The following is a 27,890-nucleotide window of genomic DNA, read 5'->3' as shown; positions in this document are numbered from 1 at the left end:
AAGTATACTTACCAAATGATCTTATTTTTGAAATGTAAAGTGTATAAACCCTTTGTTAGTGAAGATATATATGTATTTATTTAATAGGCCTTTCGTTAGTGAATATATTTATTTATGTTTGTATAAACATAAATAATGTAAAAAGATATACAAAAGTTTGAACTTTGATTTGCTTAGCAGAAAATCAGGGAGAGATTGTTAGATTTGCCTTTGTATTACTCTTTGTTGGGAAACAGCTCACATAACTTTGTAGCTTGAAATGAAATTACACTTGACCCTTGAACAACATGGGTGTTAGAGTTAATGAGCCCACATAGTCAAAAATTCATGTATAACTCTTGACTCTCTCAAAACTGAACTATGCATAGCCTACTGTTGACTGGAAGTCTTTTTGATAAGATAAAGAGTTGATTGACATATGTATTTTATGTTATGTGTACTGTATACCAGTAAGAGAAAAGAAAATGTTATTAAAATCATAAGGAAGAAACAATATATTTACCATTCATTAGGTGGAAGTGGCTCATCATAAAGGTCTTCATCCTCATTGTCTTCCCATTGATCAGGCTGAGGAGGAGGAAGAAGAGAAGGGATTGGTCTCACTGTCTCAGGAGTGCCAGAGGTGGAAAAAATCCACCTATAAGTAGCTCTGATATGGTTTGGCTGTGTCGCCACCCAAATCTCATCTTGAATTGTAGCTCCCATAATCCCCATGTGTCGTGGAGGGACCCAGTGGGAGGTAATTGAATCATGGGGGTGGATCTTTCCCATGCTGTTCTCATGGTAGTGAATAAGTCTCATGAGACCTGATGGTTTTATAAAGGGCAGTTCCCTGCACAAACTCTCTTGCTGGCCACCATGTAACACGTGCCTTTGTTCTTCCTTGCCTTCCACCATGATTGTGAGGCCTCTCCAGCCATGTGGAACTGTGAGTCCATTAAACCTCTTTCCTTTATAAATTACCCCGTCTAAGGTATGTCTTTTTAGGAGCATGAGAACAGACTAATACAGATCCTGTGCAGTTCAAATCCAGGTTGTTCAAGGGTAAACTGTAAAATAAACTATGTTTTTTAAATAACATGCACCAGCAGATGGCAGCATACTATAACACATTTGGTCAAACTTTATTGCTTTTCCTGAACAATGTGGGTCCCAGTGACCTGCTATTTCCACATTTGCTGTATTTAACTACAATAAAATGACATTAATGGATTATGCAATCCAATTCTCATTGTATTTGGGTTGGCTTCTTGCTTAAATAGTCATATGTGGTTTTTAATCTGTGTGACTAAGTCATTCTGATGCTCTTCCATTAGTTATTACTCTTGCTTTGTTGCCATTAGCATATCTTCCTGGCTTAAAAGAAATACTCTCTTGATTTAAAAAACGACAAAAACTCTTTTGATTATTTAATATCCTATTAAATAGAGAAGTTCTTTCATCTTTTTCTAAGGTCAGTTGAAATTCCAGTTTCTGACCATCGCAGCCTCAACCATAAGTCTCTGGTGGCCCCTTTTCCACCAGTGGACTGGTGCCAATAGAAGAAAAGGGTCTAAAAATAATGCTGTGCCTGGCAAAACACAGCCCCAAAAGAGTATGTTACTTTAGACAGTAGCTATCAAAAACACTTCACGTGACTTTGAGAATGGAGACTTAGTTTTATATACAAATGTATATTCAATGGCTAGAGTACTCAATACCTGACACATAGAGGTTTAAGAAATGCTCGTTAGATGAATAAGTAATTATGTAAGTGGGTACTTTGAATATTTTAGTTCAGCGATGTCCAATAGAACTTTTTGTAAAAGATGGAAATGTTCTATATCTGTGCTGCTCAAAATAGTAACCGTGAATATTTTGTGCTTAAAATGTGATTAGTATGACAGTAATGACTAAATGTGATTCGTAAGAGGAAATACATTTTTATTTTATTTCATTTGTCTAAATAACTTCATCCAGTTAGTGGCTTTCATATTGGATAGTGTAGCTTTTAGTGCTTAGTGACGTTATGCAATTTTGTATTCTCCACTGCTAAGTGTTAATGGATGATGAAGGGCTGAGCCCTTCTGTCTCAGCTGAATACATAAGCCCCCTTTTTGAATACTGTCTACACATTCTGAAAATATTAAATAAAGTATACTTGGTGCAATTATTCAAGATTTAGGCATTTGACAAATAACTCACTATATATGCATGTATGTTTGCCTGTAGGAGCTCAGCCTTCAAACGGTCTTCTTTCTCTAACTTTCTCCAATCAGGAAGATCAGTTTCCAGATGATCCTAATTTGGCTAAGATGGTATAAATATGAATGTAGTCATACTAGGCTTTTTTCTCTAGCGTTTTCAAAGCGTCAGCATTATAAAAGAGAGAGAAGAAAAAAAATTCCAAACTCATGTAAGGAAATTGTGAGTGCATGATTTTTATTTTTTTATTTTTATTTTTCATTCTACTTTATGCTCTAGGGTACGTGTGCACAACATGCAGGTTTGTTACATATGTATGCATGTGCCATGTTAGTGTGCTGCACCCATTAACTCGTCATTTACATTAGATATATCTCCCTGCCCCCTCCCCCAACCCCACAACAGGCCCCGGTGTGTGATGTTCGCCTTCCTGTGTCCAAGTGATCTCATTCTTCAATTCCCACCTATGAGTGAGAACAGAATGCATGATTTTTAATAGTGAATTTTTTTCCTATTACTATTGATCCCATAGCAGGATTTCTTAACTGAGGGTCATTTTGCTCCTCAAGGGACATTTGGTAATGTCTGCAGTAACTTTTGGTTGTTGGAACTTTGCAGGGGAGTACTACTGGAACCTAGTATGTAAAGTTTAGGAATGTTGATAATATCACAATGCATAGGACAGTTTCTCCCCCTCCCTCAATAAAGATTTAACTGTGACAAAATGTCAATAGCACTGAGATTGAGAAATCCTGCATTGTAGCGATGACTCAAACAGAATGAATTTGAGTTTGTTGCCACATATATATTTTAACATATACAATATCCTATTATGTGGGGCAAGAGAGACTCAATATAAAACTCCCCAAAAGATGTTAGCACAGCAATTATCTCATTAACTAAATTAATTTTAAAAGGGAGGTGGGAATAAAGGTTTAGACACACAGAATAAGCATGGATTTTGTTAAATACTAGTCCACAGTCATGTACAGTACTATAAAATATGCAATTAAATACATATAAAAATGACGACTTCAACATAATAAGTAATTCCAAAGATATTTTCTTTATTATCTATAAATATTAATATACAAAAAAATGCTGGCCACTTTTAGTAATAAATGTAAATATTACACAATAAAGTCTTTACCAAAATCTTGTATCAAATTGTTTGTGAATGTCTAATTTTATAATGACTTCTCCTGTAAGGTGTTTCTGAATATCTAATTTATATTGATTTCCCATTCTGCAGAACCCTTAATTGTTCTGAAGTTTGTTGAAAATTGTTTAAGGAAAATACATTGAGATAATTTTAAAAAGTGAAAAGTAAGTTTACACAAAGATTGAAACTTCTCTCATTTTAAAGATGAAACTGAAACTAGCTCTTTCTCACCAAATCATTGCCTCTTTTCCTTTCAACTTAAAAATGCCAAGAAAGGTTGCCTTTAATTTATGAGTATATAAAAGCATTTTTACATAGTTCAGAGCAGAATCCTGTACAAAGCAATCTTGACAGTTCTCTTGACAGGGATTTATTGATTGCTCCAAAATAAACATCAATGTAATTGTTTAAAGAGACTAAAATCTACATCATTGAGTGTAAATATAAATGTCAATCTTTTTCAAGTTTCTAAGGAAGTTAAATGCACTTCTGAGGGCAAAGGGGAATGGATTCACAGTAGTGCCATCTCTTAAGCCCTAGTTTCATGCCTAGTGTCCCTTCCATCATTTGTGTTAACAATGGTGAAAATTAATAACCTTGACTTATCTAGTTCAGTGAACCCACACATTCTTAATGAGGAATATTTGACAAGAGAGACTAAAGCTGTGGAGCCATCAGGTACGGGAGATATGCTGTTTCAGTGAAAAAGTAGAGCATGCTTAGCCAATTGGTACTTATCTGATTCAACTGCCGGCTCACTCTGAAAGGAATATTGTATGTCTTAGAAGAAGAAAAATGAACAAATCAGAGACACTTAGCAGCAATGGTAGATCTTTGTGTAGCTGAAATATCTTCTGTGCCCATGGGAGAAAAACACTTCAGATGATGTGAAGGAAAGCCTGCCTTCTCCGTGTTTAAGGGGAAAGTCATTAGATCACACTTTTTTGGATTTTGAACTCGAAGATAATACACATGGCGACACACACTAAACACAATTTTCTAGAGACCACACATGACATTTATAGTTTGGATTTGAGATGATGGTTGCATTAGATGTTAGTTTTAGATTTAATCCAGTCTCGATAATGAGTCACTTTGGTATAGAGTCCCGGCTTGTTTTCTTTTCCAGTCTATCCCCCAGCTTACTATTCCAACGAGGTACCAGGCGTTTCTATCACGTGCAATAACCAGAGGACCTCCAGAATCACGCTGGAAAAGAACAATATGATCAATTTGATAAATAAAGGGATGTCAGAAATGGGTTAATTGGCATCTGGATGTCTAATAAACTAACACCTTGGATCAAAATATGTAAAATCATTGTATTTTACTTACCATTAGTATTAATATGATAATTGAGCTTATTACTTACTCCCTGTTTATGCCTTCAGGTACAAGGTAATGTGAATAAAGCTAAGATTTCAGTTTTACCCTTGTACAATTTTTAGTTTTGCTGTCTAAAATTTTTAGTTTTAGTTTAGACAGAGCAAAACGAAATTCTATGACACTAGGCATGAGACTAGGAAGGCTTAACTAAGACACAGGACTGTGTTCTTCTATGTCTTACATAAATGATAACCTCAAGACTCAATAAACAAGTCACCTTGTCCATAAGCCTCTCCCAGGTTCAAGCCTAGTGTCTCTTCCATCATTGTTTCTGTTAACTAGAAGGAGTCTCTGGCTGTGAATTTGAATCTCATCTTATTCCACTCACATTAATTGACAGGAAAATGTCCTGGATATCATATCACTATGTCTTTGTAGGTTTGAGAGGAGCAACATATGCAAGGGGCACTCCATGCAAATGTGCGCTATTTCTTGCTGAAAATATTCTGCTCCCAAACTAAGGTGGAATCCCTAGCTCTAGTGGACTGGTCTAAAGTTATGAGGACTTCCCTCTTATCTTTAAACCTTGGTATAGACAAATGATTTTAAATTGATCTTTTAACAATGTACCTATTCATTCAAAAGAACACTATGTGGAAGCCCATTATAGAGTTTTTAAACAAGAGGAAAAATCCTGTTTGAAGAAGACATGGGTTTCTAGAGTCTTGTGCTTTTAACTCCCTTCCCTTCCATTTTCTTCACATACTTCTTGACCTCCTTCAGAGTCGGTGGACAGAGTGTGAAAACCTTGGTCTACCAAAAGAACTCCTCCTTAGCTCCTTTTCCTTAGGCCCACATCCTAACTTAGGTCCTTGGTATTTCACTATGCTAGCAGTGAAAGGAAGCAAGGGTATATGAACCAGTGGAAAGAGAGATCTGCTTTTACATAGATTTATTTGGGTTTCTCTTTTAAGCCATGTGGTCTAGTTATATCTCGGACCACCCACATTGCTTCTCCTTCCCCTCATGATGGAAAGTGAGTGGAGGGAGACCCTGTATTCTAGAATATGTAGCCAAGCCCTCGCCTTTCATTTATTTGAATTATTTGTGTGCTATATTTTTAGATTGTAAATTCATTGTGGATTCATTGTGATTTTAACAAATACTTATGCTTCCTTCAGTAACTGCTACAGTATCTCGTGGTTGACAAAAAATGGAATGAATAAGTGAATATGTTTATTACCATCACATGACAGACAGCCAATGGCAGATCAACAGCGGCACCTTTGCATATAAGAAAAGTGCACATATATATCAAATTCTCAAAGCCATTCTTAATTCTTCAAAAAATCATTAAACTGTTCCAGTTTCAAATGCTACAAATTCAAACTTTTATTATTTTATTTGCTTATTTTTATTCTTTTACATAGCCAGAATTTAAAACTTATATTCTCCTAAAATGTTTAATGATTATATTATTTATTGAATTGGTTTCTAAATGTGATCTGTGAGGTAACACTTTACCCTGAACAAATGTAGATAAATATGTACTTTTTTGTTTTGTTTCTAATAGCATAATTATGTCTATTAGAAGTATGGAAGTATGTTGTTTAAAGTCAATGGCTTAGGTACCTGTGGGACCTGTGGGATGCTACTTTACTAGCCATAGATGTAGATGCAGGTCCCATCTTGCAGTGCCTTGCAATTAGTGGGGATTAGATACCTAACTACTGGTTATGATTGTGGCTTGAAGCAATTATTGTATGGCTTACTGACTTGGTTTCTACTATCTGCTTTCAGTATGTTTCTCTAATGAGAGCGCTATTTGCAGCTGGTGACCACGTTTTAGGGATAGTTCTCCTCAATAGGGTGTTAAATGGGAATTACATCTTATGATTATTCCACTCCCTCATTTTACACTCTCCTCCACAGGTTAATTTCATGCAGTCATGTGAAATGATATTGTTCTATGGTCAGTAAGGCCATTCCTACTAAACAGTCATTTTTGTGGATTTGGATCTATTCTTACCTTATAGGCATCTAGTTTTCCTGACAAGAATCCAGCATATATCATTCCTGATGATACAGCACCACCATACACATGAACTTGATTACATGTGTCATTACTTATGATCTCTACCTCAACTTCTCGCAGCATGTTGGGAAAGGGACCTGAAAGAAAGAAAAAATAAATAGATGAAGAACTTCTGCATTGCTGCCATGATAGTTAATTGTGTCTTACAAAGAATGGACCAGTGATAAAACCTTAATCTTGAAGTTGTAAGATTCTGGAGAATGACAGTGCTCAGAATCAAGTTACATTTATAGGGTGGCTTCTATTCACTAGGCGCCATATTTGGCTTGTTTACTCCTGCTACCTTATTTAATCCTTGCAGCAGCCACCAAACAAAGATATAAATATTCTCTTTGTCAGTTGAGGAGACCAAAGCTTACCTGGTTAGGAGTCTTGTCATGATCACACAGTTAAGGAATAATGTTAGAAGCTTTTTAATTGAGGTGATCTTTTTAAAACCAGAGTATTTCGTATCACCTGGGAGAATATGCTACAGCTTACCTTAACCTTACTCGGAAATCTTCTTCATTACTTTACAAAGGACATAGCTATTTTGGGAACTGTGAATCTTGAGGAAAAGCAGCACAGAACACTACTGTACTACCAGATTTAACTTTAATATGGATGGAATGCTATTGCTTCGTAGGAAAACCATGCTTACTCTGATAATAGCTTAACTTGCTATCCAAAACAAATACCAGAGTAAGTAACACATACCAAGAAAAGACACAGCTTATATTTTATTAACCACACACTTATTGATTGCATGTAATATTGTTTTAACTATTATATTCTTCTCATTTCTTTAAAATAGGAGCAACTTCTATTTTAAAGACTGTACTAATCTTTCATATAAAGATGGATGATTTGTTTACAACAGGGTCAAAGACAACTGAGAGGATGAGGGAGGGCAGTAGTATTGATTTGAACAATGAATTAGCATAATTATGTGCTTAAGGGCCTTGAACTTAGAAGGAGCAGATATAAGTTTGAGCACTATTTGCACAATTTACAAGCTATGTGGCTTTGGGAAAGTTACTAAGCATCATTTAACTCACCTGTGAAAAGGAGAAAATAATGCCTTGCTCAGACGTTTATAAGTTAAAAAACAATGAATATAATCAGTTATGACAGTACCTTGCATCATATTCATTTAGTAATAAAAGGATGCTATTAGAGTGAATTGTAGAGATTAGGGTATATACTTAAGATCCTCAGGGTCTTAAAGCTGCACTTTAAGGTTTATGTTGGATGGAGAGAAAGTTAGCGCTTTTATAAGGAGAGATCTAGGTTTCTAGGGATTTGGCCATTTGCTGTCAAGAAAACTAATTGTTTTAAAATGAGTAAATTTACTCACCTAAGATTGCCAGTCTTGCTGAGAAACTAAGTCCAGATTCTCTACAGTCATTAAAGATTTTGTAGGGTCTTGTGAATCTCTCCACCTCAGTCATCATCTTTAAAAGGGTCATTGTATGGCCATTTTCTCTTCTAGCTCTCGTTCTGCTTGAAATGTTCCCAGTGAGGCAGTCTGCTCACCAACTGCTCTTTATATAGACTTTATGCAATCTATTTATTTGTGTCAATGCCTTAGCAATATTCAATACTATCTATTTTGTTGTGTATAGTGTCATTAAAATGTTTAAGGTATTCTCAAGTTTTAATCAATTGTATTCTATTTGTAATTTCTGTGTGCGAATATTTATTTTAGCTAACTGGTCTAAAATGCTCAGTCTCAATTTTCAAATGCTTATAATCTTAATCTCAGCTTAAAAAATAAATTCAAGTGCTCGACAATATGACAAACTACTTTACATCACCAATTATTTAAAGAAGAAACTATCCAGAGAGTAGAATGTTTCTGTTTTGCAAGCTGTCTGGTAACAAGATTTCTTTTCTTTTAAAAAAATTATTTTAGATTCAGGGGTAAACTAGTGTCTTGGGGGTTTGTTGTATAGGTTATTTCATCACTCAAGTACTAAGGCTAGTACCCAATAGTTGTTTTTTTTGTTTGTTTGTTTGTTTGTTTTTTAATGCTCCTCTCCCTCCTCCCATTCTTCACCCTCAATTAGGCCCCAGTGTCTGTTGTTCCCTTCTTTGTGTTAATAAGATTTCTAATTAGATATGATTGGCTAAATCTTGGGAGGCAGGAGAAGAGAACCTGAGTAGGTCCTTATCTCCGTTTCAAAGTGCAGGAAAATAAAAATACACAATCAAATATCCATTAATTTGGTTTGATGCCTTACAAATCCATAATGTTATTGTGAAATGTATTCAACTTATGAGAGTAGATAGCTCATTGCACAGTAATCTGCACACTATTGGGCTTTGAATGATTCATGATGAAGTACCAGATCACTCCCAAACTCTGGGAGTAGGAGGTGTTAAGTTTAGTTAGATTATAGAAGTAAGCGTAATGGTGTTACTCAAGTAGTAGATGTTTTCCTTTTCTACTTTTATCAGGAAGTGGCTTTAAGTCTTAAAAGATTTAATTCCCCTTCATACTCATCACCATTTCCTAGAGAACAATGCAGATCACTCAGAGATTAGGAAAATTTGATTACATAGTCTGAGATTATAATGATAGTGTATCAACCTAGACTCAACATCAGAATTTTAGAGCGTATATCGGAGGGAAGCCGACTTCTATAAAAATTAACCGATTAGACTCACATGACTTCATAACAAGAGCCCGAAACAAAAATTAGAAATTTGAGAGCAGATTAAACCCTCATATGTAAAAGTCAAGCAGTAGACATAAAAATGGGAAAGTCATATCAGGATCTAAACATCTATGTTTGCAGTTTATTGTCAAATTTATAGTTTCAGGTTGAAGAACAGCTCCACAGATACATGGACCAGAGGGACCCATTTAATATTTAGGGCCAGGTAAAGAGTAGTCATTCAGTTTATTCACTTAAGGCTGTTTCTGTTTAGCTGCATGATGCATTGCAAAAGCTTATCATTACTAGTGCTTGCAAATTATATACTTTATGAATCAAGCAGTCATAGCAGAAACTACACATATGAAAGATAGCATTTGAAAGAAAAAAAGATGTAAAAATATGCTTTAATAAATTTGGAAAACAAAGCTCTAACCAGTTTCCAAACAGTCCATATAAAGACAATAAACATAGGTACTGTGTAATAGTAATGGTGCTAACATTTTTGAAATTCACCACATCTGTTTCTTATTTGTTTGTTTTTGCCATATTTATCATGGGACATCTGATTTCATCTCTTATTTATTTTGATTTTGTATTTTATTTCATATCCCTGTTCAAATGAAGGATAGGTTTATATTTTTTGCTTTGTTGTTTTACTGAGATACTCACCATCTAATTTAAGTGCACCCCATCCAGTGACAAACACTTTACTCTTAAGCAAGGCTTCAAAAGTAGCTTCTGGAAGACAGACTCTGTGCACCTCATTGGAAAATATGATGGGGGTGAAGAGCTTCACTACAGCGATATCATCATCGTGTTTATGGGCGGCATAGTTCTCATGAATAATAATTGATTCCATCTTTCTTCTCATTAGTGAGGGACTCAGGGTTATTCCAAAACTAGCCATCTACAGTTTGGAATTTTTCTCACCGATCACAGAGTAAAAGGAGTACAGTTGGTTCATTTCTAATTTAAATTTGCCCAGGACTCTGGATGGGCAGAGGACATAAATGTGGGAGAGGGGCAAATTTTTTAAGGCAATAATTGATTGGAACCATCTCACCTTCTTATCTGAGGCTTCTCTCCTACGACTGCTTTGCTTTCATCTACTTGATAACAAACCTCCATTCCAAGGCAGCTTAAATTACTCTCCTTGAAGGAAGCTTGTATTTGTATATTATTCTACATTATTCTATATTATTGCCATTTTTGATTATATAAATAACACAAATTAATTTAAGAAAATATAATTATTAAGTAGACATATACACACACAGATTCACGTATACACTCATATCAAGGCACGATCATATAAATGTATGTATAGTTATAAAGAGAAAGAGAGGTAAAATTGGAGTGATATTTTATATATTTATATTGTTTCCTCATGCTTTCTTTTTATTTAACATCTTACCCAGAATATTCTCTCATTTTATATAAATTTTACTAGGGCTACTGTATCTCTGTATTATTTCCAAGTGTTCTATATGTTAAATTGTCAAAAAACATACAAAGAATAAAAGCACATCACCAAAGATATTCATGTGGGATCATCAGCTATAACCTATAGTTCAGGAAACTATTAACAGAGTTTTTGTTTGTTTGTTTGTTTGTTTGTTTTATCTAAAATATCTCTTAGGAGAACAGGTGAGTGTGCATAATCTTTGACAGTGCTGGCTTGTTCCTAGTTAAAATTGAGATTGTTGAAGAGTATATTTTCAGTTGGAACTGAAGATATTCTCTCTAATTTTTTCTACTATTCTTCAGTTAACTGTCATTTATTCCTAAGCCTGCAGGACAATCATAAGTGACACTGGGAGGTCTAAGATGTTTTCTTTTTTGGGTGTTTGTTTGTTTGTTTTTTGAGACGGAGTCTCACTCTGTCACTCAGGCTGAAATGCGCTGGTGTGATCTCAGCTCACGGCAACTCCTGCCTCCTGGGTTCAAGCGATTCTCCTGCCTCAGCCTCATGAGTAGGTGGGACTACAGGCACATGCCACCATGTCCAGCTAATTTTTGTATTTTTAGTAGAGATGGGTGTCACTATGCTGACCAGGCTGCAGCCTAAGATGTTTATAAAGGAAATGTAAAAGAGAGAACTATTGGATGTGAAGAGATGAAAAAGAGGCAAAGCTAGTGATCCCATGGGTATAGACTGGGAACCCACAAGTCAAAACAGTGAGCCGCGGTCAGGAGCCACTCTTCACTGATCAAAGATGCGCCACACAAATGGATCCCCTCCACCTGCAGGCTCGCTTGCCAGGGCCAATCACCTTTTCTTGTAATCCGACCATCAGCAATCCCTCCACGGATGGAAACTCCTTCCCTAAACCACAACCTGTAAGAAGGGAATAAGATAGCTAATTTCAGGTTATAAACATGTGTAGGTATGTTTGGCACATAGTTAAGAGTAGAAATATCTACAAATGTGTCTTACCTTAAAAAAACTTTTGAAGTTAATGTTAAATAAACAAATAGTAATATACATTGATAAAATATGATTATTCACACTTCAAGTAAGTATTAACATTTTAAAAATTATTTAACACTCTCTCTGGTGAATTTTAAAAACCATCATTTTAAAATGTGGCTTTTCACATTCTTCCGGGTCATGCTGTTAGGTGCAGCAGTGTACCCTAATAACATTTTTTGAGTGCCAAGTGTACACTATTTATTGCAGAAAATAACATACGTAGGTTTTTTTAAAATGCATGTCTAATATTACAACCAAAATACTACTATAGCATAAACATAAAAGTTTCTATATTAAAGTTTTCGGGTGTCATTTAACCACTAAGCAAAATTTGCTACTTTAACAAAGGAGGCCAAATAAAAATAAATACAATGAAATAAAAGAAAACTGTTAAAGAAGACATTAACAAAACTTTCTGTGAGGGAGAGCAAACCTTTTCAAGGAATACATATAGATATTCTCAATTATGACTAGTAATTTTTCCCTTGAGGAGAGTCAAATCGCATATCCATCTAGAGATATTATACAGTTTTGAGAAAGAGTAAACATGGAAAAAGAGAAATGCTAAACGTTTTGAGTTTTGTTCTTTGGTTTATAAACATCTCAGTGATATTCTTGAACTTACAGCTGTTAAGAATGTGCTCTGCTTGTGCTGCATTCATATCTGAAAAAAAAACCAGAAGATGCTCAGTGATTAAATTATTATAATTTAAAATACTATTCCTACATGATATGACTTTTTCTGGTTGAGAGGAACTGCATCAGTCAGGAAATTTTTAATTCAAAGGCAATAGAATAAAATCCTACGTAAAGGAGAAGGCTAGATGTAAATTGAACTCTTTTGACTGTATGTGGACTCCAGGAAAATCCTGGTTTATGGTTACAAGATCATTGGCAAAAAGAAAGATACAGTTTGCCATAAAGGAAGGAGCCTTCTAGTTAATCAATGCCACACCATTTTTTCAAAATATAAGTTAAAACAGAAGAGTCCAGGAATAGTCTTCGCCGTTAATGCGTCTTGGAAGTCTGGTAATCTATGCTTGGTCCAGGGATGCTCCCTGTAGAATCAAAATTCACCAGTGTGCTGAGAAAACCTCAAAACATGCTATCTTGTTAGTCATTTTTTTCAAAATGTGAAATAAAGAAAACCATAATCTGTGACTGTCCTCCCAAATTATTTGAATTGTTCTGTATTCTAGTTTGTATAATGAGCAATCTAGACCCACATTTCGTAAAGATGAAAGCCAATGTGGAGTTTCGGTGAGCCTGAAAACCAATAAGTCTTTAATTTAGGTCAGACTCTAAAGCGGTACATTGAATTCATCTGCAGGAAAGTATGCTTAAGTGTATTAGAGTAAATCCCTTAGAATTAAATTTTGCCACTAATGGCTTCTAGAATAAACCAAACTTCCTACCTGGCCCTACATGATATGGTCCTTATTTACGTCTCTGATGGCAAGTGGCTCTGCTGTTGCTTTTAGTCATGACTCAATGGCCACCTTGGCCTTCCTATTTTGTGCAAAGGTATTTCTGCCTGCAATCTTTGTTCTAGCTGTACCTTTTGCCAGGAATGCTTATTTCCCTTGGCCTTTTTATGGTTGGTTTCCCTTTGCCACTCAGATCTCAGCTTTAAAATCCTCTCCTCAGAGAGAACTTCCATTACAACCAAATCTAAAGTAGCTTTTTCCTCTCTCTGTTCTCTGCATGGAGTTTCAAATTATCTGATATTACTTTGTTTATTTTTTATCTAGTTATTATGTTCCTTACCACAATTAGAATATTAGTTCCATGAAGCAAAGACTTTAATTTTTGGCACAAATAGGTTCTCAATAAATACTTGCTGGGTGAATAAATAAATGGCAATCATAACTAATAGTTTACTAAGCCTTGTATATTAGGTTCTGTGACAAAATTTATTTGCTTATTATATCCTCACATAATATTATGAGGCAAATTTATTAAGAACATGATTTATTTTTATTTTTTTAGGGACAGGGTTTCACTCTGTTGCCCAGGGTGGAGTGCAGTGATACAATCATAGCTCACTGCAGCCTCAAACTCTTGGCCTCAAGCAGTTCTCTCGCCTTGGCCTTCCAAAGTTCTGGGAATACAGGAGTGAGTTGCCATGCCCAGCTGGAACATGATTCAATAATTCGTGAGGCAAAAGCTTGTGTTGCATACATTTCACTGTAACATCAATTATAGTTTAGTGCCATTCTCTGTAGGTTATGGAGCAGTGGGAGAGGGGTAGAATTACAGTTAGTTCACAGCTAAGTTTAGCTCAATCCTAAACTCATCTCCATTTATGTAAAAACTATTGTTGAACTTCCATGATGGTGCTGTATATCAAATGTGAGCATTATGTAATACATGTGTTCCATCTGCAGGATAAAAGAGGTTTAATACCTCTAGTTCTAGAACAAGATTGTGTAGACTCACTTTTCCCTGCTCTTCTCTTGTAAAAACAACTAGGTAATCTAAAAATTATTCATCAAATAACAATAAAAGAACTCTGAAAGCTGGAAGGAAGAAGACAGAAAGGCTAGAGACTTCAGAATTTAAGGAAGGACAAGTGGTGCATGTTCCTGGATTTTCTTTTTATTTCACATATACGCTGGACTGGGGACCTAAGGCCTGCAATTTGTAATCATCAACAGGAATAGACAAAATGATCCCAATACAAGTCTGTTCTCTCTCTCCAAAGTACTGGGAAAGGGAGAGCACAACAGACAGCTAATGGGAAATTCAAACCTTCGGCTTCGCAGCCAAGTCCTGGCAGTCCATTCTGCCAGCAGCAGCGATAGCAGAAAGCCCTTGGCCATCCCAATCCACACTTCAAAACCAGGAACTACCTGGCAGACTGATATACCCACAAAGACAGTGGCAGAAGAGACCTGCAACTACTCAGAAACATAAGGAGACTCAGGCCCAGCACCCCTCCACAAAGGGTGGCCCACTGATTCAAGGCAGCCCAGGGAAGCATGTTCTACTCCCACAAAAGGCACGGGAAACAGTAATCAAGAGGAAGTGCAGAATAGTATTGCAAGGATATAAAAACTAAATTGTCACTGAAACAACAAAAGTAAGAAAGAATCTGTACTCTAAACCTAAACAGGTTGCCTATCTGTTAAAGTGGAAGAATTAAATCGAATCAGAAGTCTCCTAATGTAACTAAAATGTTCAGAATACAAAGAAAAATTGCTCATCATACCCCCAAACAGGAAAACTATAATCTAAATGAGAAAAAACAACCAATGCCAATCCTGAGATGAATAAGATGTTGGATGTGTCTGATGTGTATTTTAAAGACCTGCCATAAAAGTGATTTAGAAATAAGTACAAATTATCTTGAAACAAAAAAAAAAAACTAGAAAATCTCAGCAAATAAATAGAAATTATAAAAAAAGGACCAAATGAAAGATTATAGGACTGAATAATACAATAAGCAAAATAACAATAACAATAATAATGAACCAATCTGATGGATGGTGCTAATAGTGGAGTAGAAAAGATGGAGAATGAAGTTAGTAAACTTGAGAATAAGTCAATAGAATTCACTCAGTCTGAAGACAGGGTATAAATGGATTGAAGAAAATGAACAAAACCTCTGGGATCTGTGGGACAGTAGCAAAAGATCTAACATTGGTATCATTGGATTTTCAGAAGGAGAGGAAAATAAGTGTGAGGCTGAAAAATATTCAAATAATTAATTATTGAAAACTCCCCAAATTTGGCCAACGATAGAGACCAACAGACTCAAGAAGATGAGTAAATCCCAAAGAGTATGAATTGCAAGAATCCATACCAAGACCCATTATAACTAAACTACTAAAAATGAAAGAAAAAAATCTTAAAAGCATACAGAGAAAAACAATGCATTACCTGGAGCAGAACACCAATTCAGTAACAGTGGTTCTCATCTGAAACCACGAAGGCCAAATGAAAGTGGTACAGCATTTTTCAAGTTCTGAAAAAAAAAGAACTATCAACCCTGAATCCCATAACCTGTGAAACTCTTTGAGACATATAGAAGAAATAAGTATATTCTCAGATGAAGAGAAACAAAAAGAATTTTTTTCTAACAAACCTTCCCTTAAATAATGACTACACAACAGTATCCAAACAAAAAGCAAATGATTACAGGAGGCTAGAATGTGCAGAAAGAAAAGAAAACTATGGAATGGATAAAAATAAAAGTAAACAAAAGACTATCTTTCACTTAATGAGTTTCTTAAAGAAATATATTTTATGGTTGAAGGAAAAAAATATGACACCAACTGATGTTGTGCTGAATGTATGTTGAAGAAATATTTAAGATAAGTATACTTTAAAAGTAGGTAGGTTAAAGAGACCCAAACTGAAGTATATTCAAATGAAATGTTACCACTACATTTCACTTGAAGTGGTAAAATGTCAGCACCACTAGGCTGTGATTAGTTATGTATATAATGATAATACTCACAATAGCCTCTAAGATGACTGCACAAATTAATGAATTTTAAAAAGCCACAAATAAATCAAAATAAAATTATAAAAAGTATTCAAGTCACTCACAAACGGATAAGAAAAAAGGAACAGAGATATAAGACACATCAAACAGAAAACAAACTATAAAATGAAAGCCTTAAACCCTAACGTATCAATAATTAGTATGTAAATGGTTTAAACATAACAATTAAAAGACAAGGGTTGGCAGAATGGATTTTAAAAACATAACTCAACAATGTGGTTTATAAGAAACTCCGTGCTCACTTCAGCAGCACATATACTAAAATTGGAACAATACAGAGAAGATTAGCCTGGCCCCTACACAAGGATGACACAAAGATTTATGAAGCCTTCTATAATATTCCACTACAAACACATGGAAGCACACAGTCCAATGACACTAGGAAGCAGCACATAAACAAGTCTGCAGAATAACCAGCTAGCATCATGATGACAGGATCAAATTCATATATAATAATACTAACCTTAAATATAAATAGGCTAAACGCCCCAGTTAAAAGACACAGAATGGCCAGCTGAATAAAGAGTCAAGAGCCATCAGTATGCAGTCTTCAATGGACCCATCTCATGTGCAAAGACAGACATAGGCTCAAAATAAAGGGATGAAGGAAAATTTACCAAGCAAGTGGAAAACAGAAAAAAGCAGGGGTCGCAATCCTAGTTTCTGACACAACGGATTTTAAACAAATAAAGATAAAAACAGACAAAGAAGGGCATTACATAAAGGTAAAAGGTTCAATTCAACAAGAAGAGCTAACTATCCTAAATATATATGCACCCAATACAGAAGCAGATTCATAAAGCAAATTCTTAGAGATCTACAAAGAGACTTATATTCACACACAATAATAGTGAAAATACTTTATTATCTCACTAACAATGTTAGACAGATCATCGAGACAGAAAAATTAACGAAGATATTCAGGACCTGAACTCAGCTCTGGATCAAGCAGACCTCATATATTTCTACAGAAATCTCCAGCCAAAACAACAGAATATACATTCTTCACATCGCCACATGGCACTTACTCTAAAATTGATCACATAGTCGGAAGAACTGAAATTATAACAAGCAGTCTCTCAGACCACAGCGCAATAAAATTAGAACTCAAGATTAAGAAACTCACTCAAAACCACACAACTACATGGAAATTGAACAATCTGCTCCTGAATGACTCCTGGGTAAATAATGAAATTAAGGCAGAAATCAATAACTTCTTTGAAATTAATGAGAACAAAAAGACAATTTACCAGCGTCTCTGGCATTCAGCTAAAGTAGTGGTAAGAGGGAAATGTATAACACTAAATGCCCACATCAGAAAAGTAGAAAGATCTCAAATCAACAACCTAACATTACAACTAAAAGAATTAGAGAATCAACAACAAATAAACCCCAAAGCTAGCAGATGACAAGAAATAACTAAGATCAGAGTAGAACTGAAGGAGACAGAGACATGAAAAACCCTTTAAATAATCAACAAATCCAGCAGTTGTTTGCTTTTTAATTAATGAAATAGACTGTCAGCTAGACGAATAAAGAAGAAAAGAGAGAAGACTCAAATAGACACAATCAGAAATGATAAGGGGGATATCACCGCTGACCCCACAGAAATATAAACAACCATCAGAGAGTACTGTAAACACATCTATGCACATACACCAGAAAATCTAGAAGAAATGTATAAATTCCTGAACACATACGCCCAACCAAGCCTGAAACAAAAAGAACTGAATCCCTGAACAGACTAGTAATGGGTTCTGAAGTTAAGGCAGTAATAAATAGCCTATCAATCAAAAAAAAAAAAAAAAAGCCCAAGACCAGACAGATTCAAAACTGAATTCTGCCAGAGGTACAAAGAAGACCTTCAAACAATACTACAAGGCTACAGTAACCAAAACAACATGGTACCAGTACAAAAACAGACACATAGTCCAATGGAACCGAATAGATATCTCAGAAATAAGACCACACGTTAACAACCATCTGATCTTGGAAAAACCTGACAAAAACAAAAACAAGTAATTGGGAAAGGATTCCCTATTCAATAAATGGTGTTGGGAGAACTGGCTAGCCATATGCAGAAAGTTGAAACTTGACCCCTTCTTTACATCATATACAAAAATTAACATTTGGGAGGCCGAGGCAGGCAGATCATGAGGTCAAGTGATCGAGACCAGCCTGGCCAACATGGTGAAACCCTGTCTCTACTAAAAATACAAAAATTAGCTGGACATGGTGGCACATGCCTGTAGTCCCAGCTACTCGAGAGGCTGAGGCAGGAGAGTCGCTTGAACCGGGAGGTGGAGGTTGCAGTGAGCCGAGATCCCACCACTTCCCTCCAGCCTGGTGATAGAGCAAGACTCCATCTCAAAAATAAAATAAAATAAAATAAAATAAAATAAAATGACACAAGATGGATTAAAGACTTAAATGTAAAACCCACAACTATAAAAACCCTAGAAGAAAATTTAGGCAATACCATTCAAGACATAGAAATGGGCAAATATTTCATGACTAAAGTGCCAAAAACGATTTCAACAAAAGCAAAAATTGACAAATGGGATTTAATTAAACTAAAGAGCTTCTGCACGGCAAAAGAAACTATCATCAGGGTGAACAGAAACCTACAGAACGGGAGAAAATTTTTACAGCGTATCCATCTGACGAATGTCTACTATCCAGAGTCCACAAGGAACTTAAACAAATGTACAAGAAAAAAACAATTTCAGTAAAAAGTGGGCAAAGGACATGAACAGACACTTCTCAAAAGAAGACATATATGCAGCCAAGAAACATATGAAAAAGAGCTCAATATCACTGATCATCAGAGAAAAGCAAATCAAAACCACAATGAGACACCATCTCACACCAGTCAGAATGGCTACTATTAAAAAGTCAAAACAACAGAGGCTGGCAAGGTTGTGGAGGAAAAGGAATGCTTTTACACTGGTGGTGGGAATGTAAATTAGTTCGACCATTGTGGAACACAGTGTGGCGATTCCTGAAAGACTTAGAGGCAGAAATATCATTTGACCCAGCAATCCCATTACTGGGTATATACCCAAAGGAATAGAAACCATTCTATTACAAGGATACACACACGCGTACGTTCATTGCAATACTATTCACAATAGCAAAGACACAGAATCAACCCAAATGCCCATCAATAATAGCCTGGATAAAGAAAATGTGGTGCATATACACCATGGAATACTATGCAGCCATAAAAAGGATTGAAACAATGTCCTTTGTAGGGACATGGATGGAGTTGGAAGCCATTATCCTCAGCAAACTAACACAAGAACAGCAAACCAAACATCACATATTCTCATTTATAAGTGAGAACTGAATGATGAGAAAACATAGACACATGAAGGGGAACAACACACATTGGGGCCCGTTTGGAAAGCAGGTGGTGGGAGGAGGGAGAGCATCAGGAAGTATAGCTAATGGATGCTGGGCTTAATACCTAGGTGATGGGTTGATCTGTGTAGTAAACCACCATAGCACATGTTTACCTGTGTAACAAACCTGTACATCTTGCACATGTACCCCTCAACTTAAAAGTTGAAGAAAAAATTTTTTTAATGTTTTATTTTTTAATTGACAAAAAAAGAAACTCATTTCAAACATAGCTACATAGATAAACTGAAAGTAAAAGAATGGAAAAGATAAATCATAAAAACAATTTTAAAGAGGAGTATTGGTATCAGATCATGTAAATTTCAAAGCATGGAAAATTACTAGGGCCAAAGAGGCACATTATGTAATGATAAAGGATCAACCCATCAAGAACTATAGTAGCCAAAACAATTTTGGTAGAGGAGAATAAAGTGGGATAAATCATTTTTACCAGTTAAGGCTTAATATACTGCTGCAGTAATCAAGAAAGTATGGTACCAGTGAAAGGATAGACCTAAATCAATGGAAAAGAATGGAGAACCCAAAAGTAGATTCATACAAGTATGCCCGATATACCTAATTAGTTTTTGATAAAGGAGCAAAAGTAACTCAATGGAAGATGAATAACGTTTTTACAAATGGTACTGGAATAATGGAACATCAATTTAAAAAATTTTAAAAGCCCTTACCTAAATGTCACGGCATAGAAAATTAACTCAAAATGGATTATAGACTTAAATGTAAAATGTAATGTAAAACTACGAAACTTCCAGAAAAAATGTAACATGTAGAAAAAGTATACGTTTAAAATGTAAAACTTGCAACACAGACACAAAGAACTGATCGATAAGTGTTCAGGATATGAAATTAAATAAAGTTTATTATAATTCTAAAACTACTAGCTGCCTCTCAGGATTAGCTTTGAAGTTGTCATGTTTTACCAGAACTTGTTTAACTTTTGCAATGAGATTATAAGGCTGATCGAAAATTACAAATTATCAGTAAATCTTCACTCAGTACCTTTTCCCAGAACTATTCTGGGAGGTTAGAAAACTTACAGAAAATAGCCTAGATATCTGAGAAAGTCCATCAAATAATACATTAAATTCACTTATTCTTTCTTAGTAATTTTGAAAGCATTTTTACACCTTCCTAAAGAGTAAGTTCTACATTTATTATCTTATTTTTGCAAAACAGGAACTGATCCAGTTTCAGCAACTTTTGCAAGGTTGACTACTGTCATTATTGCTAGAATACAGGTCTTCTAAGTCCTAGACTAGCATTCTCTCTACCATCATCTGCAGTCTCTCTGAATGCATTCCATGCATTTTTTCTTTATATTCTTTATATTTAAATAATGTTTCTTATCCTATAAAATTCAACTCTAGTTTTAAAATTGTGAAATATGCAACCTCTCACTTTTTTCCCCTATACAGTTCTAAAACTCTATGTGGAAAGAGAAATGATTTTAAGGTCTTCAGTTTTCTGTTGTATTATTACTTTTAAAAGTTCCCTCTTTTTTCCTGCCCACTTTCAAGAGATTGAGTTGTTTTATAGAGTTAAAGATAAAACATCTCACAAACACCATGTTCCTGTCCTGTGTTGAGTTCTATGCTAACACTGGGGATGTGCTTGTGACTACAGCAGGCATATTTCCTGTGTTCAGAAAGTTATATCTTTTGGAGAGAAACATGAAATAAAAAATATACAAATCAAAGCAACTCCCAAGCACCCCTGTGAAGTACGTAAGTATAAGGAATTACCATTGCATGGAAGCCTTTGGTTGGGAATAAGGATCATCTCAACAATAACTTGCTTAGACAAGCAACTGAGTATCTGGTGATGGGTGATGCATCACCAGTGGATGCCTACACAAACCAATAATGAGACCTAAATCACCCCCTCCTCCCCACATCCAGCAACACTGTGAAAGGATCTAAGTTCCTCTAGCACCATAAAGCAGATACCGGGGTAAGAGTGAGGGATAGGTCCAGAAATAATGAGTTTAAGATTTTAACATTTGACTTAAAAGTAAAGTTACACTTGACAGATACCTATACCTCCTCAACAAAACATTTCCTTCAGGAAGTGTTGTCTCTGCTATCTATAGTCCAGTGCTTTGAATTCAGAGTCTATTCTGTCCTGTCTGCATAACTAATGGAACTGAAGGTTGGGTATTACTCACAGAGACTACTCATTCTTATCTTCAAGCTATTTTTTCTTCTTTCTGACTTTGGTCAAATCTACAACATAATTTTATCTTCTGTTAACATACTATAATGTACATGCTCTAACCTCCCAGAATAGTTCTGGGAAAAGGTACTGAGTGAAGATTTACTGATAATTTGTAATTTTCGATCAGCCTTATAATCTCATTGCAAAAGTTAAACAAGTTCTGGTAAAACATGACAACTTCAAAGCTAATCCTGAGAGGCAGCTAGTAGTTTTAGAATTATAATAAACTTTATTTAATTTCATATCCTGAACACTTATCGATCAGTTCTTTGTGTCTGTGTTGCAAATAAGATGGTGTCTTCATGCCTCAGACAGATACTGTCTAAGTCCGATGTCTTTCTTGTCATTCTGCCCACTCCATGTCCCGGGCCAGTCCTATCCTGTGTGCTGTAGAGAGGGTATGAGAGTGTATCATACAATGCCAGGCCTCTTTCATCCTTCCTCCCATATTTTGTTTGTGCCCTATATATTGTGACTCGTGCGTCCATACCACTTTCACATTCTGGATTCAGATTGGAAAGAGTATTTCAAGAGAGTCAGACACTATAGATTACTACTGTATATCAACAGTAGAGTGTTGGTTTTTATCATATGTATGCTGCATGAACACAAACAATTCCACTGAGATCTTTTTTAAAAAGGAAGAAATGTTATTATATTTGGGTTATCATACAATTCTTACTTATAATTATTTCCATACTAGCCAAAAGAAGATAATCTTCCTTATCACAATCAAGAGATTTGTTCATTATCAAGTAAACAAGAGACTTAAAATGAAAAGTAGTTTTCTTTATGGTGAAATAAAGCTCTCTCTGTATATGAGAAGGTTATTAAAATGAGTAACTATAATATAAAAGAAAAATAGTATTTCCTGCCTCTAAGATAAGGTAATGAAGGTCTATCTTCAAGAAGCTTTCATTTGATTTCAACTTCTGATGCAAAATGTTATCAGCTTGCATTTTTATTGTGTTCTCATTGTTAGGAATAAACTGACATTTAAGCAATACATCTGCTTTCAGATTGTCATTACTTGGCCTGAAAAACAAAATAATCAGAATGAATAAGGCCACAGCCACAGTAATTATTATGTCATACTTTATTACTTAAATATTAGTTATATCTTCAAGAAAATACAACATATATATTTTACACATTTTATTGTCATAGATTTTCTCCCCTTGTGTCACACAGGTATTAATACCTAAATTATTCCCTGCTTGTAAAACTTGATCCTATTTAGGGAGGAGAGAGTATCTGACAGTTCTAGAATTATTTTTTCTAAAAAAGAAATCTAAAGCACTTGTTACATCCACCAACATTGTATATATATAATCATAAACTATATATGTGAATATATATTCAATATATATTCCTGTGATTCAAAAATTCATAATAGCTGTTTGTTATTTTTTAAAGTCAGTAAAATTGAGAGCAGTAGTTAATAATTGAAAGAATCTTCCATAAGAAAAGCAAAAGACTTTAAAAGGACAACCCGTAGAATATATTTCATCACTACTGAAGAAACTCTCTCACTACAGGAACTCTATACAGGAGGAACAACAAATGTAATAACATTAAGCTATTTTCGCTCTTGATATATCTAAGAGCTTTAGACCTGTATACAAAGCAAATAACTGAAGAATAACTGTATAATACAAAGCTGCCTTTTATAATCATACAAATTAATTAACTGTGATTACCTAAAGTTGACAACATGACACTTGATGTAATGATGGTTTACATTGGATCTCTGAAATATCTTATCTATCTGAGAAAAGAAAAAATACAACAAAATAGAGCTTTGTTAAATACGAATTTCACACATTTCAATGTACCACAAAAATGCTTACATAAAGCCTGCCATGATGCAAATAACATTTACTTCAATGTTTATTTACTGTTAGCCCCCCCAAACCTCATTTGGGCATAATCCCACCATCATAAATATTATCTCTATAATCGGATGATGATACTTGAACAACTTGTCACATGGTCAAAGATGACTATCTAAAGGGTTGACTTAACGAGGCATTTCAACCTCTATTATAAAATATACATGGAGAAGGAGGCAGAGAGATTTGAAAGTTTGATATATATGGATGCATCACTCACTCATCGCTCAGTATCATTCCAGCTCAGTTATCATCCTCATGGATGTGATTGAAAGATCAGCTTTTTAGGCTCTAAATAAACTTTTTTGGCCAGATTTTGATGCTGTGGCAAATGGGAGAAAGGAGGAGGACATATATTATTGAACAGCTCTCTAGAAGCATCATACTTACCAATAAAAATGTCAGAAAGGATTACTTAGAATAAGATAAGACTGTAAATGCCACTGTGTGTCATTTTAGACTTCCTACATAGGATAATTTGTCTGTGGTATGAATACCTAGGTAGAATTATTTCTTAATAAAACCACAGCTTGTTACAAAATATGTGGTCTCATAAGCCTGATTATAGACTCATCAAGCTGGCTTGTCAGAAAAAAGACTGACTATATACTGAACCTTAAGTGAACCTGAGTCTGCACAGTGAGTTTCACAAACCAGAAGAGAAGAGCTGCTAAGTTGTGAAACCGGGTATATGTCAAAGAAGTGCTTTTCATTTATCTGACTTGATTTATGAAATTTTCTTTGGTGAAATGCCATGTAATATCATCTTGAATAGGCTGGTGAGCACAAGTTAATTAATAAACCAATAGTTACTCAAAACAAATGGTTATGTGTTTTTCTCCTAATTAACTATGAAGGGAAATTTGTTTTTGAAGAATGTATTTTTATATACACATGCACATTTATATGACAAAACTAATGCATATTTATTGTTAAAAAATTTTAAAGTAAACAATATAGAAAATATATTGGAAAGCATTAAAGTCATTTTTAAATCACTGTCTAGAGAACTTGTTATTTACATTTTGGTATATATACTTCCACATTTTATATTTACATGTTTATATATACATAAAATATATTCTCTCTATATGTACAAATATAGATGTTTATATAATATCTGTATGTTTTCTGCCTGCCTCCTTCCATTCTCTTTCCAATTTAATAATTTTTTTTCTGAGTAAATCTCAGCTTCATGAGTCACACATAAACAGTCCTGATTATTGAACTCCTCAGGAAAGTATAAAATTCATTTTAGGTACTGGTTTTAATCTTCTCTTTTAGGAATATGTTTGCTGTAACTGTAACTCAACTCTGCAAGAATTGGCAAACTATAGCCTATACACAAAATCGAACCTGCTACCTGCATTTATATTGCTCACGATCTAAGCACGGTCTTCATGTCTTTTTAATAGTTGAAAAAAAGAATGAGAAGGGTATTTTTGATATCCAAAAATTTTACAAAATTCAAGTTTCAGTGTTCATAATAAATTTTTATTGAAACATTGTCACACCTACTTGTTTATGTGTTGTCTGTGGCTGCTTTAACACTACAATAACAGCTGTGAGTAGTTGCACAGACACTGTGTGTCCTGTAAAGTTGAAAATATTTACTATCTTGCATTTTATAGAAAAAGTTTGCATTTACCTCTGGTCGAAATTACTGCATTGCCTTTCTTGATGTTATCTCCATTTATGCATTAAGGAACAGGACCAATATTAGTAAGCTGATCATTTATTTACTAGTCATCTCCTTGATGAGTATTTGTATGGGCCTACCATGTACAAACACTGTGAAAGGCACAGGAAATATAAGAAGAAATGGAGTTACCTCCAGCACAAATGAATTCGCAAGTTAAAAGGGGACATAGACATACAATGTTTTCATAACTTATGATCAGTGCTTTAGAAAAGGTATATAAAAAGTTCTGTGAGAGCACTGGAAACAGATGCTAACGTTTATTAGGATATTACCTTTCATGCTTTGTATTCACTACATTTGGTGATCCTTAAAATAACACTGCGAGTTGAGTGAAATTATCGCCATTTTGTAGTGCAAATTTTTAGGGGTCAAGCAACTTTTTGAAAGTTATTAGGATGACAAAGGATAAAACTGGAATATCCTTTGTGGCATCTAGATGTCTATGACTTCGAAGTTTGGGCTGTCTCTAGTTCAATATCTTAACTCCTGTAACAAAATATTCTTTACACTGGCCTGCTTTTTTCCCCGTCAATGAAAATTTCCTTAAGATGTATTTTTGAAAAGGCATATCCACTCCACTCAGTAGCATTCTTCAAACCATTTCATCAGCTTCTGGTTTGAGTTGTGAAATGGCTGAAGAAATAAGTCTGAACGCATGGTAAGAGTGATCTGCCTTCTTTGATTGGTGAATGCTGGGCTCAGTAGTGGCTGCGAATACAACTGAAGTCTTCAGAGGAAGAGCTAGTCTGTGTGTTTCTGTGGTATATTTTCAAGAGCAGCCTAATGGAACATATATCAGGGTCATCCATAGAGTAGGTACTTAATAAATGGTATGTGGTAATGTTATTTGTGCCTGAATGATAGAGTTAAGATTTTAGATAACTCTAATAGTTGGTTTTGTATTTGCCTTTTAATTTTTCTGTTGGGGCCAGGTGCAGTGGCTCACACCTGTAATCCCAGCACTTTGGGAGCCCGAGGTGGGTGGATTACCTGAGGTCAGGAGTTCGAGACCAGCCTGGCCAACATAGTGAAACCCTGTCTCTACTAAAAATACAAAAATTAGCCAGGCGTGGTGGCAGGCACCTGTAATCCCAGCTACTCAGGAGGCTGAAGCAGGAGATTCGCTTGAACCTGGGAGGTGGAGGTTGCAGTGAGCCAAGATCACACCACTGCACTCCAGCCTGGGCAACAAAGGCAAGGCTTGGTCTCAAAAAAAAAAAAAAAACCTGTTGGGCTTATGTTGTTCAGTCTCTGGTGCCATTATCGTTTGTCTAGTATATTTTTCTAGGTGTCCTGAGGTGATGTGGGTGATAGGTTTTAGCTGTGTCCCCACCCAAATCTCATCTTGAATTGTAGCTCCCACAATTCCCATGTGTCATGGGAAGAACCCAGTGGGAGGTAGTTGAATCATAGGGACAGGTATTTCCCGTGCTGTTCTCGTGATAGTGAATAAGTCTCAGGAGATCTGATGGCTTTATAAAAGGGAATTCACCTACACAAGCTCTCTTTTGTCTGCAGCCATGTAAGATACCCCTTGATCTTCCACCATGATTATGAGGCCTCTCCAGCTATGTGGAACTGTGAGTCACTTATCTTCCCTTTATAATCTTTAATAATCCTTAACAATCTTTCCTTTATAAATTACCCAGTCTCAGGTATGTCTTTATTACCAGTGTGAGAACAGACTAATACAGTGGTTACAGTTTCCAGAATTAGCAAATAAAAACACAGTTAAACTTGAATTTCAGATAAACAATGAATTATTTTTTAGTACAAGCATGTTTCAATACTGCATGAAGATATTTTCAGGACGATCTGAAATTAAAATTTAACTGGGCATTCTGTTTTTTTCAGGAAATTCTAATGTATATGCAAAAAGCAGCGCTTTCAACTCACCTTTTGCCTTAATTTTAACAATAGTATTGTCAGGAGAGGAATGATGCCAGCAAAGATTTAGCTTACCTCATTACTGACTTTTTGTTTCAGATCAGTGCTAAGTTTTGAGTGTTCTACTGAAAAATCAGGATTATATTCAATACTGGGCATCTGGAAGGAGGTCTGGTAATAGTAAAACTTCTGGCCTGAAAGGGAAGCAGACAGGGATGGTTTCTGTTTAGTAAATTTGAGTTGTATAATTGTGAGAAGTAGAGGGGTTGAAAACAAAAAATGATACAATTGGTGAACTCCCAAGAGTTAAAAATTCTATAGCAGTAGTCTATACCTCCCTCTAACTCTTTTTTAAGATCACACATTTTCATAGTCACCAT

At 35.2% G+C, this 27,890-nt stretch overlaps 1 protein-coding gene and 1 non-coding gene across 2 annotated transcripts; one reads left to right on the top strand and one right to left on the bottom strand.

Moving 5' to 3' along the window:
• Positions 1-2,420: 2,420 nt before the first annotated feature.
• LOC100423070 (transmembrane protease serine 11G-like) lies at positions 2,421-27,890 on the bottom strand. Its single transcript, XM_078002579.1, is given in 10 exon segments — positions 2,421-4,555; positions 6,702-6,844; positions 11,577-11,712; positions 11,715-11,747; positions 12,508-12,546; positions 22,905-22,925; positions 22,928-23,064; positions 23,730-23,797; positions 27,586-27,704; positions 27,845-27,890. Coding segments are annotated over 9 exon segments (630 nt in total). The 3' UTR covers positions 2,421-4,555; positions 6,702-6,813.
• LOC114678476 (U6 spliceosomal RNA) lies at positions 16,627-16,733 on the top strand. The gene has a single exon (XR_003729923.1). It is a non-coding gene; the product is annotated as a U6 spliceosomal RNA (small nuclear RNA).

This window comes from Macaca mulatta, chromosome 5 (genome assembly GCF_049350105.2).
Source record: "Macaca mulatta isolate MMU2019108-1 chromosome 5, T2T-MMU8v2.0, whole genome shotgun sequence".
Lineage (NCBI taxonomy): Eukaryota > Metazoa > Chordata > Mammalia > Primates > Cercopithecidae > Macaca > Macaca mulatta.
Note: the sequence above shows the minus strand (reverse complement) of the source record. Positions and strands in the feature narration are given on the sequence as shown.